This window comes from Salmo trutta, chromosome 3 (assembly GCF_901001165.1).
Source record: "Salmo trutta chromosome 3, fSalTru1.1, whole genome shotgun sequence".
NCBI lineage: Eukaryota > Metazoa > Chordata > Actinopteri > Salmoniformes > Salmonidae > Salmo > Salmo trutta.
Window position 1 is genome coordinate 28077056 of NC_042959.1, and position 22132 is coordinate 28099187.

Below are 22132 nucleotides of genomic sequence, written 5' to 3' on the forward strand. Positions count from 1 at the left end.
TTTGCACTGCGTTTATAGCCTGCAGAACTGTTGCTGTTGTCACCTTTATTGTGTTGTTAAGTGGATGCTTTACTCCTTATTTGTAATTAAATATGAGTATTCACATACCTGCTGCGCCTTGGTCCATTTCTGAAGACAGCCGTTACAGAACCACCCACCACCAAAGGACCAAGCAGCAGAAGAGGAGGAAGCCACAGGAGAAAAAAAGGGAGGAATGGACATGGGAGGACGTCCTGGACGGCAAGGGAGCCTACACCTGGGAAGAGATCCTGGTCGGAAGGGATCGCCTCCCATGGGAACAGGTGGAGGCACTCAGGAGAGTGGAGGCAGCTGGACAGAGGAACCAACGGGAACGTTATGCTGGAACACGGTTGGGTAGGAAACCCGAGAGGCACCCCCAATAATTTTTTTGGGGGGGGGCACACGGGTAGCTTGGCCAGGCCAGGGAAGAGCCGTAAGCCAGCTACCCGTGACTACAGGGAGGTGCGTATGAGGTGGAGGGCGCCATGTTACGCTGAGGTACGCACCATCTCGCCTATACGGACGCACAGCCCAGTCCGCCCGGTACCAGCGCCCCGCAGGTGCCAGGGCAAGGTGAGCATCGAGCCGGAAGGGGTGAAGCCAACCCTGCACTCGACCGCCAGTGCGCCCTTTCGGTCCGGTGTTTCCAGCTAGACGCACTAGCATGGAGGTGCGTGTCTCCAGGCTGGCACGTCCAGTACCAGCCCCACGCATCAGGAGTCTAGTGCGTCAGCCCAGCCTCGCCAGGCGTAAGACGCCAGAGCTGCCCGCCAGTCAACAGTCACCAGAGAGCTGCCCGCCAGTCAGGAGTCACCAGAGCTGCCCGCCAGTCAGGAGCCGCCAGAGCCGCCCGCTAGTCAGAAGCTGCCAGAGTGGCCCGACTGCCCGGAACTGCCAGAGTGGCCCGACTGCCCGGAATTGCCAGAGTGGCCCGACTGCCCGGTTCTGCCAGAGTGGCCCGACTGCCCGGAGCTGCCAGAGTGGCCCGACTGCCCGGTTCTGCCAGAGTGGCCAGACTGCCCGGTTCTGCCAGAGTGGCCCGACTGCCCGGTTCTGCCAGAGTGGCCAGACTGCCCGGTTCTGCCAGAGTGGCCAGACTGCCCGGTTCTGCCAGGGTGGCCAGACTGCCCGGTTCTGCCAGAGTGCCAGACTGCCCGGTTCTGCCAGAGTGGCCAGACTGCCCGGTTCTGCCAGAGGTGCCCGCCTGCCCGGATCTGCCAGGGTGCCCGCCTGTCAGGATCTGCCAGAGTGGCCCTCCTGTCCTCCGGTCCAGCCCGAGTGGCCTCCTGTCCTCCGGTCCAGCCCGAGTGGCCCTCCTGTCCTCCGGTCCAGCCCGAGTGGCCCTCCTGCCCTCCGGCCCAGCCCGAGTGGCCCTCCTGCCCTCCGGCCCAGCCCGAGTGGCCCTCCTGCCCTCCGGTCCAGCCCGAGTGGCCCTCCTGCCCTCCGGCCCAGCCCGAGTGGCCCTCCTGCCCTCCGGTCCAGCCCGAGTGGCCCTCCTGCCCTCCGGTCCAGCCCGAGTGGCCCTCCTGCCCTCCGGCCCAGCCCGAGTGGCCCTCCTGTCCTCCGGCCCAGCCCGAGTGGCCCGCATGTCTTCCGACCCAGCCCGAGTGGTCCGTCTGCCAGGGTCAGCCCGAGTGGCCCGTCTGCCCGGCGCAGCTATCGGCGCCACCAAAGTGGGCGACGCCGAAGGTGGAGCGAGGTCCACGTCCTGCACCTGAGCCACCTCCAGGATAGGTGGGTTGGGGAGGGAGGGTGTAGCACAGTGCCGTCGGTGACGGCAGCCACCCTCCCTTCCCTCCCTTATTGTTTAGGGGTTATTGTTTATGGGTTTTTTGTCGGTGTTTTCTGTTGGTAGGTGCATTCCGGGGTCTGCACCTTGAGGGGGGTACTGTCACGTCCTGACCAGCAGATGGAGCTATTGTTTTAGTTTTGGGGTCAGGACGTGGCAGTTTTGTGTATGGGAATGTTTGTGTTGTTGATTGGGACTTCCAATTGAAGGCAGGTGTGTTGAGTTGCCTTTGATTGGAAGTCCTATATAGGTGTGTGTGTTTTTCTTTGGGGTTGTGGGTGGTTGTTTTTGCACTGCGTTTATAGCCTGCAGAACTGTTGCTGTTGTCACCTTTATTGTGTTGTTAAGTGGATGCTTTACTCCTTATTTGTAATTAAATATGAGTATTCACATACCTGCTGCGCCTTGGTCCATTTCTGAAGACAGCCGTTACATTCACAGAGTTCAAGTAACAGACACATCTCAACATCAATTGTTCAGAGGAGACTGTGTGAATCAGCCTTCATGGTCAATTTGCTGCAAAGAAACCACTACTAAAGGACACCAATAAGAAGAAGAGACTTGCTTGGGCCTTGAAAAACAAGCAATGGACATTAGACCGGTGGAAAACTGTCCAAATTTGAGATATTTAGTTCTAACCGTAGGTGAAGGTGAACGGATGATCTCCGCATGTGTAGTTCCCACCGTGGAAGAGGAGGTGTGGTGGTATTTTGCTGGTGAAACTGTCTGTGATTTATTTAGAATTCAAAGCATACTTAACCAGCATGGCTACCACAGAATTCTGCAGCGATACGCCATCCCATCTGGTTTGCACTTAGAGGGACTATCATTTACTTTTCAACAGGACAATAACCCAACATACCTTCAGACTGTGTAGGGGCTATTTGACTAAGAAGGAGAGCGATGGAGTGCTACATCAGATGACCTGGCCTCCACAATCACCTGACCTCAACCCAAATGAGATGGTTTGGGATGAGTTGGACCGCAGAGTGAAGGAAAAGCAGCCAACAGGTGCTCAGCATATGTGGGAACTCCTTCAAGACTGTTGTAAAAGCATTCCTTTTTCCATGAAGCTGGTTGAGAGAATTCCAAGAGTGTGCAAAGCTGTTATTAAGGCAAATGGTGGCTAATTTGAAGAATCTCAAATATATGTTGATTTGTTTAACAGTTTTTTGGTTACTATATGTGTTATTTCATAGTTTTGATGTCTTCACTATTATTCTACAATGTAGAAAATAGAAAAAATATAGAAAAAACCTTGAATGAGTAGGTGTGTCCAAACGTTTGACTGGTACTGTATATATACAGTTGAAGTCGGAAGTTTACATACACCTTAGCCAAATACATTTAAACTCAGTTCTTTACAATTCCTGAAATTTAATCCTTGTAAAAATTCCCTGTCTTAGGTCAGTTAAGATCACCACATTTTTTTAAGAATGTGAAATGTCAGAATAATAGTAGAGAGAATCATTTATTTCAGCTTTAATTTCTTTCATCACATTCCCAGTGGGTCAGAAGTTCACATACACTCAATTAGTATTTGGTAGCATTGCCTTTGAATTGTTTAACTTGGGTCAAACGTTTTGGGTAGCCTTCCACAAGCTTTCCACAATAAGTTGGGTGAATTTTTGCCCATTCCTCCTGACAGAGCTGGTGTAACCGTGTCAGGTTTGTAGGCCTCCTTGCTCGCACATGCTTTTTCAGTTCTTCCCACAAATTTTCGACGGGATTGAGGTCAGGGCTTTGTGATGGCCACTCCAAAACCTTGACTTTGTTGTCCTTAAGCCATTTTGCCACAACTTTGGAAGTATGCTTGGGGTCATTGTCCATTTGGAAGACCCATTTTCGACCAAACTTTAACTTCCTGACTGATGTCTTGAGATGTTGCTTCAATATATCCATATAATTTTCCCTCCTCATGATGCCATCTATTTTGTGAAGTGTACCAGTTCCTCCTGCAGCAAAGCACCCACACAACATGATGCTGTCACCCCTGTGCTTCACGGTTGGGATGGTGTGCTTCGGCTTGCAAGCCTCTCCCTTTTTCCTCCAAACATAACGAGGGTCATTATAGCCAAACAGTTATATTTTTGTTTCATCAGACCAGAGGGCATTTCTCCAAAAAGTACGATATTTGTCCACATGTGCAGTTGCAAACCGTAGTCTGGCTTTTTTTATGGCGGTTTTGGAGCAGTGGCTTCTTCCTTGCTGAGCGGCCTTTCAGGTTATGTCGATATAGGACTAGTTTTACTTTGGATATAGATACTTTTGTACCTGTTTCCTCCAGCATCTTCACAAGGTCCTTTGCTGTTGTTCTGTGATTGATTTGCACTTTTCGCACCAAAGTACGTTCATCTATAGCAGACAGAACACATCTCCTTCCTGAGCGGTATGACGGCTGCGTGGTCCCATGGTGTTTATACTTGCGTACTATTGTTTGTACAGATGAACATGGTACCTTCAGGCGTTTGGAAATTGCTCTCAAGAATGAACCAGACTTGTGGAGGTCTACAATTTTTTGTCTGAGGTCCTGGCTGATTTCTTTTGATTTTTCCATGATGTCAAGCAAAGAGGCACTGAGTTTGAAGGTAGGCCTTGAAATATATCCACAGGTACACCGCCTATCAGAAGCTTCTAAAGCCATGACATAATTTTCTGGAATTTTCCAAGCTGTTTAAAGGCACAGTGTATGTAAACTTCTGAACCACTGGAATTGTGATACAGTGAATTATAAGTGAAATAATCTGTCTGTAAACAATTGCTGGAAAAATTACTTGTATCATGCACAAAATAGATGTCCTAACCGAGTTGCCAAAACTATAGTTTGTTAACAAGAACTTTATGGAGTGGTTGAAAAACAAGTTTTAATGACTCCAACCTAAGTGTATGTAAACTTCTGACTTCAACTGTATTTGTTTTATAATTTCTTTCATTGCAGAAGTAACTTTCTTCCTCTTTACATTCCTTGACTTAAATAGACATTTCAAACATATTCACCAATTCTGACATACCTCATTTTATAAAAAAGATACTCCTACCAGATACGGTGGATATATTATTAGCAGAACTAGACATATTCTTTCCCACAACAATTTTGCTCCTTTCTGCACAAAAGTCCACTCATCCTTGTTTCCTCCGCCAACCGATTCAAGTTCATGATCCTCAACACTGGGGCCTGTCGTGGACGAATCAGAATTAGTTGGGTAACATAGATAATTAAGATGTTTTATTAGTATAATATGCTTATTCGAGGTACTTGTCATTAGAAAGTGTCCATTGGACTCTGGTGTCTTTTCAGTTGCACGTCTACCTTAGCTGGGGCTCAGACACTTGGGGCCCAGAGAGGGGAGAGGTCAGACTTGTCATCATGGGAATGTGTCTTTACCTATTTCTTAAACAATGTGATGGGATGGCGTGATTAATGGGGAACCAATGACTTGTCTCCACAATGTCTGTGAGCAAGTCACTCCCTCCTTTTCTTTATTGTGGGGAGGTTAATGGCAGTATCTGGACCCTTGTATGTCCTCTCTTAGATCTCACACTTATCCTGTGATATTATATGGCCTAGAGGCTCACTCCCTCCAGTGAGCCTGTCCAGGAGTAGGGTCAAGAGGGGGTTTGCTTGAGATGGGAGTATCTAGAGTTGACAATTGATATATGCCATTGGATGAAATAGTTCTGTTCAATACCGTACCAGGGAGGGACGGTTCTAAGGAGACCAGATACTGGGCTATACCATTAATCCTGTTGACATAGCAGGATTAACTTCCTGTCTGATGTGTTTTATTGATATCTGTCATACAAAACTTAACCTTTGTGAACTGTTACTAAGTATCTGTGGTTTGTCAATATACGTTGAAGGGGGTGTATCGTTGCTATAAAAGATTCCTTTAGCCATTCTGTAATCACCTTCCTGGTTCATTCGAGAGAATACATTATTGGGGGTCAAGAACTTTTGCAAAAGTATCTTAAGTATTAAAGATGTAGTTTTACTCGGACTGGTGTGTTTGTAACTCCTCACTTGGTAATGCGGAAATTAGCCACCACAGGCCCCACAAGGGGTGCGTGCTCAGCCCCCTCCTGTACTCCTTGTTCAACCATGACTGCGTGGCCATGCATGCCTCCAACTCGATCATCAAGTTTGCAGACGACACAACAGTTGTAGGCTTGATCACCTACAATGACGAGACAGCCTTTAGGGAGGAGGTGAGGGCACTCAGTGTGGTGTCAGGAAAACAACCTCTCACTTAATGTCAACAATACAAAGGAGATGATCATGGACTTCAGGAAACAGCAGAGGGAGCACCTCTCATCCACATCTGCAGTAGAGAAGGTGGAAAGTTTTAAGTTCCTCGCCATACACATCACAAACAAACTGAAATGGTCCACCTTAACAGACAGTGTGGTTAAGAAGGCGCAACAGAGCCTCTTCAACCTCAGGAGGCTTAAGAAATTTGGCTTGTCACCTAAAACCATCACAAACTTTTACAGATGCACAATCGAGAGCATCCTGTCGGGCTGTATCACCGTCTGGTACGAGAACTGCACCGCCCACAACCGCAGGGCTCTCCAGAGGGTGGTGAAGTCTGCACAGCACATATGGGATCATGTAGGAACCAAAAAAGTGTTAAACAAATCAAAATATATTTTATATTTGAGATTCTTCAAAGTAGCCACCATTTGCTTTGATGACAGCTTTGCACACTCTTGGCATTCTCTCAACCAGCTTCACCTGGAATGCTTTTCCAACACTTTTGAAGGAGTTCCCACATATGCTGAGCACTTGTTGGCTGCTTTTCCTTCACTCTGCGGTCCAACTCATCCCAAACCATCTCAATTTGGTTAGGGTCGGGTGATTGTGGAGGACAGGACATCTGATGCAGCACCCCATCACTCTCCTTCTTGGTCAAATAGCCCTTACACAGCCTGGAGGTGTATTGGGTCATTGTTCTGTTGAAAAACAACTGATAGTCCCACTAAGAGCAAACCAGATGGGATGGCGTATTACTGCAGAATGCTGTGGTAGCCGTGCTGGTTAAGTGTGCCTTGATTTCTAAATAAATCACAGTGTCACCAGCAAAGCACCCCCACACCACCACACCTCCTCCTCCATGGTTCACGGTGGGAACAACACATGCGGAGATCATCCGTTCACCTACTCTGCGTCTCACAAAGACACAGCGGTTAAAACCAACAATCTCAAATTTGGACACATCAGACCAAAGGACAGATTTCCACCAGTCTAATATCCATTGCTCGTGTTTCTTGGCCAAACAAGTCTCTTCTTCATATTGGTGTCCTTTAGTAGTGGTTTCTTTGCAGCGATTCGACCATGGAGGCTTGATTCTGGCAGCCTCCTCTGAACAGTTGATGTGTCTGTTACTTGAACTCTGTGAAGCATTTATTTGGGCTGCAATTTCTGAGGCTGATAACTCTAATGAACTTATCCTCTGCAGCAGAGGTAACTCTGGGTCTTCCTTTCCTGTGGCGATCCTCATGAGAGCCAGTTTCCTCATAGTACATGATGGTTTTTTGCAACTGCACTTGAAGAAACTTTTGAAATGTTCTTCATTGACTGACCTTCATGTCTTGGCAAAGGGTGGCTACTTCGAAGAATCTCAAATATAAAATATATTTCTTTAACGCTTTTATATATATATATATATATATATATACACACTCTACATGACCAAAAGTATATGGACACCTGCTCGTCGAACATCTCAAATCATGGGTATTAATATGGAGTTTGTCCCCCCTTTTCTGCTATAACAGCCTACATTCTTCTGGGAAGGCTTTGCACTAGATGTTGCAACATTGTTGCGGGGACTTGCTTCCATTCAGCCACAAGAGCATTAGGGAGGTTGGGCACTGATGTTGGGCGATTAGGCCTAGCTCGAAGTCAGCATTCCAATTCATCCCAAAGGTGTTTGATGGGGTTGAGGTCAGGGCTCTGTGTAGGCCAGTCAAGTTCTTCCACACCGATCTCTACAAACCATTTCTGTATGGACCTCGCTTTGTGCACGGCGTCATTGTCATGCTGAAGCAAGAAAGAGCCTTCCTCAAACTGTTACCACAATGTTGGAAGCACAGAATCATCTAGAATGTCATTGTATGCTGTAGTGTTAAGATTTCCCTTCACTGGAACTAAGCCCGAACCATGAAAAACATCCCCAGACCATTATTCCTCCTCCACCAAACTTTACAGTTAGCACTATGAATTTTGGCAGGTAGCGTTCTCCTAGCATCCGCCAAACCCAGATTGGTCCATCGGACTGCCAGATGGTGAAGCGTGATTCATCACTCCAGAGAACGCGTTTCCACTGCTCCAGAGTCCAATGGCAGTGAGCTTTACACCACTCAAGCTGACACTTGGCATTAAACATGGGGATCTAACGCTTGTGTGCAGCTGCTCGAGCATGGAAACCCATTTCATTAAGCTCCCAATGAACAGTTCTTTGGTTGACGTTGCTTCCTTAGGAAGTTTGGAACTCGGTAGTGAGTGTTGCAACCGAGGACAGACAAAATTTTACGCACTTCAGCACTCAGCGGTCTTGCTCTGTGAGCTTTTGACATTTTTTGGTATACTTCCCCAGATCTGTGCATCGACACAATCCTGTCTCGGAGCTCTATGGACTATTCCTTCGACCTAATGGCTTGGTTTTTGCTCTGACATGCATTGTCAACTGTGGGACCTTATATAGACAGGTGTGTGCCTTTCCAAATCATATCCAATCAATTGTATTTACCACAAGTGGCCTTAAATCAAGTTGTAGAAACATCTCAGGAATGATCAATGGAAACAGGATAAACCTGAGGTCCGTTTTGAGTCTCATAGCAAAGGGTCTGAATACTTATGTAAATAAGGTATTTCTGTTTTTTATTTTTAAGAAATTTGCAAACATTTCTAAAAACCCGTTTTCACTTTGACATTTTGGGGTATTGTGTGTAGATTGATGACAACATTTTTAATGTAATCAATTTGAGAATAAATGACCACCCCTCATCACTGTCAAACGCTCCCTAAAACACTTCTGCGAGCAGGCCTTTCTAATCGACCTTGCCCGGGTCTACTGGAAGAATATTGACCTCATCCCGTCAGTAGAGGATGCCTGACTGTACTTTAAAAGTGCTTTCCTCACCATCTTAAATAAGCATGCCCCATTCAAAAAATGTTAAACTAAGAACAGATATAGCCCTTGGTTCACTCCAGACTTGACACCCCTTGACCATCACAAAAACATCCTGTGGCGTACTGCACTAGCATCAAATAGTCCCCTCGATATGCAACTTTTCAGGGAAGTCAGGAACCAATATAAACAGTCAGTTAGGGAAGCAAAGGCTAGCTTTTTCAAACAGAAATTTGCATCCTGTGGCACAAATTCCAAAAGGTTTTGGGACACTCTAAAGTCCATGGAGAATAAGATCACCTCCTCCCAGCTGCCCTCTGCACTGAGGCTAGGAAACACTGTCACCACCGATAAATCCACGATAAATCCTTGCTTCTCCTTCACCCAAATCCAGACAGCTGATGTTCTGAAAGAGCTGCAAAATCTGGATCCCTACAAATCAGCTGGGCTAGACAATCTGGACCCTCTCTTCCTAAAATTATCCTCCGTCATTGTTGCAACTCCTATTACTAGTCTGTTCAACCTCTCTTTCGTATCGTCTGAGATTCCTAAAGATTGGAAAGTGGCCACGGTCAGACACTCTAGACCCAAACTGTTACAGACCTATATCCATCCTGCCCTGCCTTTCTAAAGTCTTTGAAAGCCAAGTTAACAAACAGATCACCGACGATTTAGAATCCCACCGTACCTTCTGTTATGCAATCCGGTTTTTGAGCTGGTCACAGGTGCACCTCAGCCACGCTCATGGTATCATAACCGCCATCGATAAAAGACAGTACTGTCCTAAGGAAGCAAGGCTTTCGACTCTGTCAATCATCGTATTCTTATCGGCAGACTCAACAGCCTTGGTTTCTCTAATGACTGCCTCACCTGGTACACTAACTACTTCTCAGACAGATTTCAGTGTGTCAAATCAGAGGGCCTGTTGTCCGGACCTCTGGCAGTCTCTATGGGGGTGCCACAGGGTTCAATTCTCGGGCCGACTCTTTTCTCTGTATATATCAATGATGTCGCTCTAGCTGCGGGTGATTCTTTGATCCACCTCTACGCAGATGACACTATTCTGTATACTTCTGGCTCTTCCTTGGACACTGTGTTAACAAACGAGCTTCAATGCCATACAACACTCCTTCCATGGCCTCCAACTGCTCTTATAGGTAGTAAAACTAAATGCATGCTTTTCAACCGATCACTGTCCGCACCCGCCCGCCTGACTAGCATCACTACTCTGGACGGTTCTGACTTAGAATATGTGGACAACTATAAATACCTAGGTGTCTGACTAGACTGTAAACTCTCCTTCCAGACTCATATTAAGCATCTCCAATTCAAAATGAAGTCTAGAATCGGCATCCTATTTCGCAACAAAGCCTCCTTCACTCATGTTGCCAAACATACCCTCGTAAAACTGACTATCCTACCAATCCTTGACTTTGGCGATGTCATTTACAAAATAGCCTCCAACACTCTACTCAGCAAATTGGATACAGTCTATCACAGTGCAATCCGTTTTGTAACCAAAGCCCCATACACTACCCACCACTGCGACCTGTATGCTCTCGTTGACTGGTCCTCAATTCATATTCGTCGTCAAAACCCACTGGCTCCAGGTCATCTATAAGTCTCTGCTAGGTAAAGCTCCGCCTTATCTCAGCTCACTGGTCACCATAGCAACACCCACACGTAGTACACGCTCCAGCAGGTATATTTCACTGGTCGTCCCCAAAGCCAAAACCTCCTTTGGTCACCTTTCCTTCCAGTTCTCTGCTGCCAATGACTGGAACGAATTGCAAAAATCACTGAATTTGGAGACTTATATATCCCACACTAACTTTAAGCATCATCTGTCAGAGCAGCTTACCGATCGCTGCAGCTGTACACAGCCCATCTGTAAATAGCCCATCCAACTACCTACCTCATCCCCATATTTGTTTTTGTTTTTCTGCTCTTTTGCACACCAGTATTTCTACTTGCACATCCTCATCTGCACATCTATCACTGCAGTGTTAATTGCTACATTGTAAATACTTTGCCACTATGGCCTATTTATTGCCTTACCTCCTTACTTCATTTGCACACACTGTACACAGATTTTTCTATTGTGTTATTGACTGTACGTTTCTTTATCCCATGTGTAACTCTGTGTTGTTATTTTTGTCACACTGCTTTGCTTTATCTTGGCCAGGTCGCAGTTGTAAATGAGAACTTGTTCTCAACTGGCCTACCTGGTTAAATAAAGATGAAATGTTAAAAATAAAAAAATAAGGCTGTAACGCAACAACATTTTGAAAAAGTCAAGGGGTCTGAATACTTTCCGAATGCACTATATACGGTGGAGCTAATGGCCGTGCTGTTGGCCTTGCAGTGGGCGAAGGAAGTCAAGCCAGACAGAGTAATTATTTTCTCTGATCCATTTGCAGTGTTGATGAGTCTGCAGTCCTTTAGCTAACGTAGCAGACGATACCAGCTTTATGAAGTACTACAAAACCATGGCAGGGTTAGACAGATGGGTATACAGACAAGATTTACTTGGGTCCCAGCCCATGTGGGGGTTGAGTGGAAGGAGGCAGTTGATGTACTTGCTAAACAAGCACTTAGTAGAGGGGATGTTGATGTAAGTAGTTTCAATGAGCAAAGCAAAAAGCCTGAATATAGACACTAAGGGCAGGGGATGCTATTTTTCAAAATTCAGGGTGGGACACAGCCGGTTGAATAAGACTTTAAATGTGGTAGGAAAGCATCCAACAGGAAAGTGTGATTACTGCCAGGAAACAGAGATAGTGGAGAATGTACCGATACTGTGTGGGCAGTATGAGAGGGAAATAGAGAGGCTGAGATCCAGTAAAAGTGAGAAGGGGATACAGGAAATTATTTTAAAGAGTATACTGAGTAGAACAGTAGATACAGTCTCAAATATGTTGTTATCTTTCTTAAGAGAAACGGGGCTGGCAGGTAGGATTTAGTTTCTCCCTGTTTCTGGCCCACACTCCAGTACTGTAGGAGGAGACAATACACCATAACGCTGGATGCTAACCGCTGAAAACCCCACAGAAGAAGACGACGACGAAGAAGCAGTCCCACACTCCAGCACAGTAGGTGGCGGTAATGTACCAATAATGTTGGATGTCAACTGCCGAAAATCGCGACCGAAGTAGAATAAGGAGCAGGGTTGCCATATCTGTGGTTTCTCGGGAATTTGGCCCATTTGAAAACGATGTCGCGGGTGAAAATGTATTGGTCGAGGGTTGCGGGTTTGTGGGCTACATTTATATATTGCATGCGGCCGCCATTGCATTTTTCTTAAAAATATATATTACACTGTGACCTGCTGCTGCTGACTATTAGGTAGAGATGCAGCCTGTTGATGAGTGAGTGGTGGGGAGTGGGAGAGCCGGAGGGGGGTGTATGTGTTGAGACTGAGCTGCAGCTGAATCACGTGAAGGAGGAGACGGAGAAGCACGCGCGCACGTCATGACAACGTTTTACCAGTTGTAGGTAGGCTATTTAGATTGGCATTATGGAGACATATTTCCAACCCTTTTTTTATAAAACTGATGCGCATCAATAAATTAGGCGACAATGCACAGGAAAACGACTTTAGGCGCTCTAGAGCGCATTAGATAAATCCGCTCATAGGTGGTTTAAACTGCATTCTAATGTCGACTTGTTTATGGAAAACCATATCAAGCGAAGAGTTTTACGCATGCTCAGTTCTTGCGTGTCGAGAGCTGCACGAGTGAACATTTTAAATATAAGTTATGCAACTCCCGAGCGTGCTTCTGATATAGGGGAAAGGCCTCAATGAAACTGAAATAGAATGTGGCGAATGGTACATTTGCATCTTGTGGTCATCAAGTAGGCTATTAATTTATATGCCTGTGTAGGCTACTGTAGCCCACCATTTGATACAATAAATATGTTGAAATGATATCACTGAAGTCATTGCAAATCAAGTTGTGCCACTTGTGTAACCTACCTGGAGCTGGCAAACGGATTTAAAAATAGCCTATACCTTCAGTTTTTTTGTACCCTTGTGTTATTATGTAATTGTTAATGGACATGTTTAGTTAATGAAATTGGAAGTTAAATTGTGATCATGGTCCCAGATCTGTCGCAATTGCTGATCAACTATGATGCATTAGATTGAAGGTAAATCAGTCAGATTAGGCTACAGGTAAAACAAATCACTGGCTGTTATTGACAAGCATAGGCCTATTCAGTTCATATCCATATTATTCATATATAATTCAGTAATTCAAATGGCGACCCTATCCTCAATAACCTACCTACTCCAGTAGGCTATTGGGCAACAGAAGCACTTAGAAATCACCTTGCTATTCATGCTAAATAAATGAGTCTGTCAATTTGAACTAAGCAAGATATTAAATTGTTTATCTTACATCTTGCCTTGGCTACTGTAGGCTATCAGGGACAGTGGCGACCTGTCATGTTTTGAGCCCCACCTTTTTAGTTTTTTGTTGTTGCTTGTTTTGCATGTTATTTGGGGATTAATCGGTGTCACATATCAGTTTGCAAACAATGTAAAAACAAATAAATAATAATTTAGTTAATAAAGCCACATACGAACATGTCTCTTTTGCTTTCTTGAGTAAGGGAACTCCAAAATGCAGGTGTTTCAGCCTAGCTCAGTGCTTTCTGTAGTGGTGGGGCAGCCGTCAGAAAATACGGAGAGTAGGGGTTGGTAATGTTCTCCAGTAGCGCTGTGATTGGCTCAGTGCACTGTCACTCATGGGGACACTACATCACTGCAAAATCTACGGGGAGAGCTCAAATCCAAGCCCCTTGGGTGCTGCCATAAAGTTACATTAGAAGTACCCATCCAAAAAGGCTCAAGGTCATTGGCCACAGATAAAATTATCTCAAATCACATTATATCTACAGTAGCTTTGATTGGACTGATCATGTCAACATCATACTTCAAAATCTTAGCTAGCAAGCCAGCAGTCATCATCATGAATCAAGTCGACAATCTACTGGCAAATCCTTTTCAATCCTTGTCATATGAAGAGAAATTATGGTGAGGAATTATAGATAAAAAGTATCGGTGCTCATGGGCCATTGGACAAACATTAAACAACAAGTTGGAAATCGCACATTAAACAACAAGTTGGAAATCGCAAATTCAACAATGAGTGGTTTGGAAGGAATCAGTGGCTAACTGCAAGATTGCAAAGCAACCACTAGCCTGCTCTTCAGTGGAGTGGATGTGTGGACCAAGACTGGGTTTAAGGGTCTCTTTTCCAAGCTTAAAAGGATAAACATTCAACATTGGCCATGCTGTCAATCCAGCATGACTTCTGCCACGTTCAAAACAACTGGAAACTCTGAACTGGGAAATCTCAGACTTCAGTAAGTTCAAGACAACTGGGAACTCTGGGGGGGGGGGGAATGAGCTCAGACTGGGAAAATACATTTTGAATGGTCATCCAACTCGGAATTCCAAGTCTGGAACTTGGGCCTCTTTCTAGAGCTCCGACCTGAAGACCACTGACGTCATGATTCTACCTTGTTCCCAGTTGTCTTGAAAGGAACCAAAAATCCAGAGAAGGCCAGACCATGTGCCTCACCCTAATCATTTGGTCCCTTTTCCACTCATAATTTAGCCTACTGTTCTAACTTGGTGGTGCACATGTAGCCTATAGCCAGTAATGGAAAAAGTACCCAATTGTCATACTTGAGTAGAAGTAAAGATACCTTAATAGAAAATGACTCAAATAAAAGTGAAAGTCACCCAGTAAAATACTACTTGAGTAAAAGTCTAAAAGTATGTGGTTTTAAATATACTTTAGTATCAAAAGTAAATTGAATTGCTAAAATATACTTAAGTATCAAAAGCAAAAATCATTTAAAATTCCTTACATTTTTAAGCAAACCAGATGGCACCATTTTCTTTTTTTTTACAGATAACCAGGGGCACACACCAAGACTCAGACATCATTTACAAATAAAGAATGTGTTTAGTGAGTCCGCCAGATCAGAGGCAGTAGTGATGACAAGGGATGTTCTCTTGATAAGTATGTGAATTGGACCCTTTTCCTTTCCTGCTCAGCATTCAAAATGTAAGGAGTGCTTTTGGGTGTCAGAGAAAATGTATGGAGTAAAAAGTACATTATTTTCTTCAGGAATGTAGTGAAGTAAAAGTAATTAGTAAAGTACAGATACCCCAAAAAACTGCTTTAGTACTTTAAATTATTTTTACTTAATCGAAATTATGGATTGCCTCTAATCCTCTCGTCATCCCCTAATATGCCATAGTTTGTACATCTCAATTGTCAGTAGAAACCCCATTTGTTTAAGCAAGTCAGCCATATCAGCTATGTTTTTTTAAAGGCAGTAAATTAGGCTGAAAGAACAGTTTCTGCCAGACAAGGCTCCGCTGATAGCCATGTGTAGCAGTGGTAAGGTGTTGGGACAGCTTTATATAGGCCCTAACAATTTGTGGGCACCGTTTGTCACTGTTATAGTCCAATTAATGTCTTGTTTAGTGTTGTGTTTTTGTTGTGACTTTTTGAGTTTGCCCCACTAAGATTTACATGCCAAAATCACCACTGATCAGGGGCAATAGGCTACCTGCATCTAGCTAATCAAACCATGTCAAAGGTAAATTACAATCATACACCCAGATTTGAGTCAGTAGGCCTAGGCTTTTCCTATTGAAATGACAAGTCAATCACGCAAATAGATTGTAGTCTTAACATCTGGCACATAACAGAACAATTGCAAGAAAATAGCCAAACATTATTTTAAAGTTCATTCAAGTGTTTCTTGCGCAGAGATTTTGAGATCCTCTGTCCAACTTTCATCCCTCAAACCCTCCTGTTGGATGTATCTATAGTTATACACATGCGTAAAATTGATTTATTTACACGTTTAATAAGGGTGAATTATATTTTCTCTTGCTACATATTCAAATTCCTTTATTAGTCAGGTTAACTCACAATAATTAGGCCTATTATTTTGATGGAACCCCGAATATTGCTTCTTACGTCGATATTCTTCCTTAATTCGCTCGAAAACGTTATGGGAAAAAAATATTTTATTGGCTAAATACGGCAACTTCTCATGCAGTATTTATTGGTCTAGTTTTAAGGCTTAGTGGGTGGGTTTCGATTAGTGTTTTTGGCCTTTTATTTTTAAAGAACTGGCAACCCTGTGTAGGAGGCAAGAAGGAAAACGCTGCTTCGAAGGGAGGACATGAAGTTGGATCTATTTTTTTTTTCTTCCTTTGGCGTTTCGTCTCTTGGCTTATCTACAGTGTGCATTCTTCTCGGTTGTCGTGTAGAACAAACAGTGTTTCGTTATCGAATACTTCAATATTCTGATTTCAGCGACTTCACGGTGCGTAGCTAGCTAATGTTAGCTAGTTACTAGCTAACGTTAGCACTTGAGCTGTTCTTGTGTTGTATTCAAGAAGGATAGCGTCGCGACGATCGTTAACTAGCATTGCTACAGTTTGATTTAGTGGTATTCACTATTGCAATAGTAACGTTAATCGCCTTAGTTAACTAGCCAGCTACCATCTAGCTAAAGCTTTAGTTTAGGCAGCAATGTAGCTGGCTAACTAAACCTCGAGTGGTGGGTGGGTGTGCTCCTTGTCCTTCCTCGTTCCATACGAAGTTAGGCTGTTTGCTCAACGGTCTATTGGTTGGGATGAGTGAGGTGGTATCTAGGATACTACTTAATTACTAATGTTAGCAAGAAAAAGTGCAGTCTTTCAGAAATTAGACTAGTTGGCCACTAGGTCTATGATACTACTAACTGTAGTTAGTGTCACTGATCATGTGAATTTGTTAAACTCAGTCAACATAGTTAACTAATGCTGTTCATGTGTAACAGTTGAATATCTGCCTGGTTCAGTTCCCCAGATCCATCGTGTGATCGTCACGGCAGCGAACCCATGGCGGACTCCGTGGAGACGTTCCAGACACACCTCACCTCTGTCATGGACAGTTTGATCCGAGCGTCGGTGTGCGAGATCACCAAACTGTTCCAGGACACGGTGAACGACTATCTGGTGGAAATATCTCTGAATAGGAATGAAATGGAGGCTCTGAAACTCCGACTCCGACTGACGGAGAACAAACTGAGAAATGAACGCAAGTACGGGATGGGGTGGGCAGAGAATCGCCGCAATGCTGGTTTGATAGGGTCGGAGGACGGTGGGCGGAAAAAGCGAAAAATTGAAGTGCCCCGTAAGTGTTCATATTTAGTAAGTACAGCCACAAAAGCATCACGGACCATATAGTCATTTTTTACACATTTGTCTTGCCCTATGTATAAAACTGATATAAAAAATGGTATTCTTCATATTATAATTGTTGAAATGATATGTAATTGCATATCAAATCAGCACAAGTTGATTACTTGTGTAACATTAAGTCAAAAGCCTGTAATGCTTGTGTGAAGAGGTACTTGTTATGTTGGAAGCCATCTGGCAGAAACTGAGCCTTCTCCCTCCCTTTCCTTTCTACTCCTCCACTCTCCCTCCCCCATCTCCTCCTTCATGTACTCTCTGTTCTTCGCCTCTCTGCTCTCTTCCTTCCTCCCCACCTCTTTCCTCCCTGCCCCCCCCCACCTCTTTCCTCCCTGCCCCCCCACCTCTTTCCTCCCTGCCCCCCCCCTCTTTCCTCCCTGCCCCCCCCTCTTTCCTCCCTGCCCCCCTTCCTCCCTGCCTCCCCCTCTTTCCTCCCTGCCCCCCCCCTCTTTCCTCCCTGCCCCTCTCCTTCTCCCCTCCCCTTTCTCCCCTCTCTCCCTGTCCCTCTCTCCTCTACTTCTCTCTCCGCTCTCCCTCCCTCCCGCTTCACTCCCACCCCTTCCTCTCTCCTTCACACTCACTCCTCCGCTTCCGCTCCCTACTCCGCCTCCTCTCCTTCATCATGCTATTTCCCTTCCCCCAACTCTCCCATTTCTGTCACGGCTCCCCTTCATCTCCTTCCCTCTCCTCTACTCCTCCACTCTCCCTCCCCCACCTCCTCCTCTTCATGTTCTCGCTCTGTCCCTCACCTCCCCCACTCCTCTCTCTGCTCTCTCTCCCCCCTCTCTGCTCTCCTTCATAATGCCCTCACCCCTCCCTGCCCCCACCTCCTCTACTTTTCTCTCTGCTCTCCCTCCCTCTTCACTCCCACCCCCTCCGCTCTCCTTCACACTCACTCCCGCCGTTTCCTCTCTCCCGCTTCTGCTCCGTACTCCGCCTCCTCTCCTTCATCATGCTCTCTCTCCCTTCCCCCAACTCCTCCATTTCTATCACTGCTCTCCTCTCCCTCCTTTCCTTTATGCTTTCTCCCGCTTCATGCTGTCCCTCCTCCTGCTCTCGTTCAACATGCTCTCTCCCTTCCCCCACTCTCCCCTTCCTCATGTTCTCTGCCTCTGCTCCCCCTCTCCTCCGCCTCTCTCCCACTCCCTGCCATTCCTCCTCTCCCTGCTTTCCTTCCTCTCTCCTTCATTTCTATCACTGCTCCCCTCTGTCTCTCTCCCTCTCTCCTTCATTTCTATCACTGCTCCCCTCTGTCTCTCTCCCTCTCTCCTTCATTTCTATCACTGCTCCCCTCTGTCTCTCTCCCTCTCTCCTTCATTTCTATCACTGCTCCCCTCTGTCTCTCTCCCTCTCCTCTCTCCTTCATGCTCAACCCCTCCTCCTCCTCTCACCCCATCCATTCCCTCCCCTCTCTTCCTCTCTCCCCCTCCACAGGAGGAAAGCAGAAGCTGGGTCCTGCGTTTGGAGGCGTGTGGGAGGAAGGAGGAGGAGCAGCCGGGGAAGTAGCGGGGGGAGGTTGGAAGGAGGCACGCCAGATGTACCTCATCCAGGTCCCTGGGGAGGAGGAGGAGGAGGAGGAAGAAGGAGAACTATTGGAGGAGGGCTGTATTTCGGGAGAGGGGGAGGAGACAGACATCAAAGAGGAGGTGAGGGAGACAAGGAGTGCTAAGGAGTCTGAATGTGGCACACACAGCGTCAGTGTGTCAGAGACGACTAGTTTACAAAAATAACAGTGTGTATCATCTGTGTGGTGCGACTGTGAATATGGTTAAACTGCTGTTTTCTGAGTCACTGAGACACACTGCAGCAGGGGTCTGGTAGATGGCGTGGATGGTGGAAAGCCACTGATTTGATATTCAACTGCAGAAGTAGCTCAAGCGCTTGTTTAGTAGGGCAGTCAATGTTAAGTGCGGAGCGTTGTAGACCCTATACATGAATATCATTTTGGGCGCGGACACAGTTTGTATTCTACATGACTGAGATCATGCAGATGCGTCTATGCAATGTACAAATGACCTTTATTGTGTCTCAAACTGTTTAAACTTTGCACTTTTAAAGCAAATGCCCCGTGTAAAAAAGGACCCTTGTTCTTTGTGGCACTTGTGAAAGTGCACTTTGCATGCACAGAAATACTGGGTGTGGTAGTGCACTCTGCATTGCATTATTGTGTAGTCTATGGGGCTGTACTGGTGGGTAATGTAGTTATTTTTGCTCTGTCTGTAGTCCGGTGACATGGTGGATGGGGGTTACCAGCCTGCGTCTCTGCGGCTGATCAAGGAAGCCCTGAAGATGGACCCACCCAACCAGAACTGCCATGGATCCAGAACCCACAGCGAAGGTACTGACTCCAGCTGAAAGCTCAGAACAAAAAACACGATGACCACACCTCCTGGATTGTGATAACCCCAATGTGAACACAGTGAAGTTTTCTTAAGTGTCTGCAGTACAATGTGTTTGCATACACCCTCATAGTACTGCTCCTCTAACAGACTCTCACTCTCCTTCTCTCGGCCCAGTAGGAGACATGGAGCTCAGCCCTGTGGCCCTGAAGCGGCCCCCAGCCGTGAGGCCTGAAGAGGGGGATGAGGAGGAGTGGGACGTGGGATCCCCTCCAACGGAGGTGTCAGAGGGGGCGCTGAGCGTGGTGGACCTGAGTGGGCTGGAGACGGCCCTGAGGGCAGAGAGGGGGCGCGAGCAGGCAGCCCTGAAGATCCCCCCCACAGCAGGCTCCAACCATGGCTCCAGGACCCCTGACCCGGAAGTAGTGGCTGACAGTGAGTTCAGCCTGGGCCAGAAGTACATTGGTCTGGATGGGCTGGAACAGGAGGGGGAGCTGGAGAGTCCCACAGCCTCTGAGAGGGACTATGGTGATGCCCTGCAGGTTCATGGTGCCCGTCTGAAGGAATTACAGGGGTCACTGCCAGTGGGGGCTGGAGCGGAACTGCAGCCACGCTGGCCCAAGAGGCTGAGGGACGGTGAGGGGATGGGGGAGCAGGGAGGCTCAGATGAGGGCCTACATCACCTGTCTGCTCCGGGTAGCGTGGATGACAGTGGTGAGGAGGAGACAGGGGACCTAATGCATTTCTGCATGCAGTGCGGCGGGGGCTTCGCCAACGAGGCTGAGCTGGAAGAGCACCCTTGCCCCCTGGGGGACGCCCACCTACAGGAAGGAGGGACGGAGAACACCCTGTTCCCCTGCGCCTCGTGCGGCCACGCCTTCAGCCATGCCTGGGCCCTGAAGAACCACGAGTGTGTGTGTGCGGCCGAACGGCCCCACCGCTGCGAGCTCTGTGGGAAGGGCTTCACCCACTCTCGCTCGCTGGAGAGGCACCAGGTGGTTCACACTGGAGAGAGGCAGCACTGCTGCCAGCAGTGTGGGAGGAGCTTCAGTCGCCTAGGCAACCTGGAGAGGCACCAGCGGATCCACACAGGCGAGCGTCCGTACGGGTGCGAGGCGTGCGGGAAGCGCTTCAGCAGGGTAGAGTACCTGAAAAGACACCAGCTGATCCACAGTGGAGACAGAGACAAGGCCGGCAGCGCTCACCAGTGCTCCCAGTGTGGAAAGAGCTTCAGCGAACCAGAGCAGTTAAAAAACCACGAGTGCTTTTCATAACATTTTATACGTTTTGATAATTGAGATTTACCATGATTTCTTTGGAGAGGGAAAATTGAAATTGCTGACTAAGGTAGAAGTTGCTCCCTAATCAGAGAGAATATTATTTTACCCTAGCCTCAATCCCAAAGTTGACCATTAGAAATCTGTAAAGCTCTGACCTTGTATCAGTTGTTGGGGACACATTCTACCTACTCCAAAAAAGAGGAACAAAGACAGTGGTGGTCATCCAGAGACTGGTTGAAATGAACTGTCTAATTGTGCACAGAGAAACCTGTGTTTTTATTTATGTTTCTCAATACATTCTATCTTTTACTATAAGAAATGAGTATTTTCACTGAACATCAATCATGACCTTGTTTATCTTGACTATCAATGATAATAACAATTTGGTATTTTGTACTATTTGTTTTTCAGTATTATCCATCAGGAATAAACATTTGACTATTCAGTGACCAATGGTCTCCTTTTTATATACTGTCAAGTGCTAAGTGTTTGTTTTCAGTTAGAAAATTGTGTAGTTTAGTTATGTCTCAAAAATTCACACAAGGTGTTGTCGGATTTCCGGACACATTTTTCTATTTCTGAGTACTTCGAAGTGTCTTCTACCAGAGAGGAAGAGGCCACGCGAAAAGTTTTACTCTGCCAAAAATCTGCCCAAGAAGTAAGGGATTTTTGTATGGAGGTCAATGAGTGTCGATTTTGGTACACAAAAAAAACGTAATTGCTATGTGAGGCTTATTTGATTGAATAGAAGTTTCGTAGTGGTTAGGTTCTTATGAATGCACTGATGTAAGTGACATAGCACAAAATAAAAGACTTAAATTGTTGTCATAGAGATAGATGGAGGAGTCATCATGGATATAACCTGTTTTAGCACGGACATTGCCATTGAGGTCGAGGGGCTTTCCCACCAGGATCCAATATGCATAAATTATATTTTTTTTATATAGAGACCCGTTCTGAATGGACCTGAGGACAACTACACCTGTTCCGTATAGATCTGGTCGGATCCCGACCTGGTCCGAGTAAGGGAAGCAGCCCCCCCAAAAAAAGCCTAACAACTCCTTAAAAAATCATGTACAAAGACTTTTGATTGTGTTTATTAAGACATCCTCGATATCAAATTTCAGCCAGACCACCCAGCCAGCACGAGACACCTGCACGCCCAACCCCCACCAGTCTAGTCAATACCTCAACTCTCCCAAAACATTTTTCCCACTTAAAAAATACAAATATATATTCCTAAGGGAAAGGTTTGGAAACAAAAGTGAAAAAAACTACAAAAAAACACAATTACACAT

General features: G+C 46.0%; 1 protein-coding gene across 3 annotated transcripts; it reads left to right on the forward strand.

The window, feature by feature from the left end:
• Window positions 1-12260: 12260 nt before the first annotated feature.
• Window positions 12261-21664, forward strand: LOC115171697 (zinc finger and SCAN domain-containing protein 22). 3 transcript variants are annotated; one of them, XM_029728759.1, is made up of 5 exons: window positions 12261-12435; window positions 16819-17153; window positions 18650-18861; window positions 19439-19553; window positions 19732-21664. In XM_029728759.1, exons 2-5 carry the CDS (start codon window positions 16859-16861, stop codon window positions 20826-20828), a joined length of 1719 nt encoding a protein of 572 aa, XP_029584619.1. In that variant the 5' UTR covers window positions 12261-12435; window positions 16819-16858; the 3' UTR covers window positions 20829-21664. The 3 variants fall into 3 exon arrangements, with proteins under 3 accessions (XP_029584619.1, XP_029584628.1, XP_029584610.1); XM_029728768.1 differs by lacking the exon at window positions 12261-12435 and adding an exon at window positions 16031-16299 and having other exon boundaries at window positions 19735-21664; XM_029728750.1 differs by lacking the exon at window positions 12261-12435 and adding an exon at window positions 16036-16299.
• The last annotated feature ends 468 nt before the right edge of the window (window positions 21665-22132 follow it).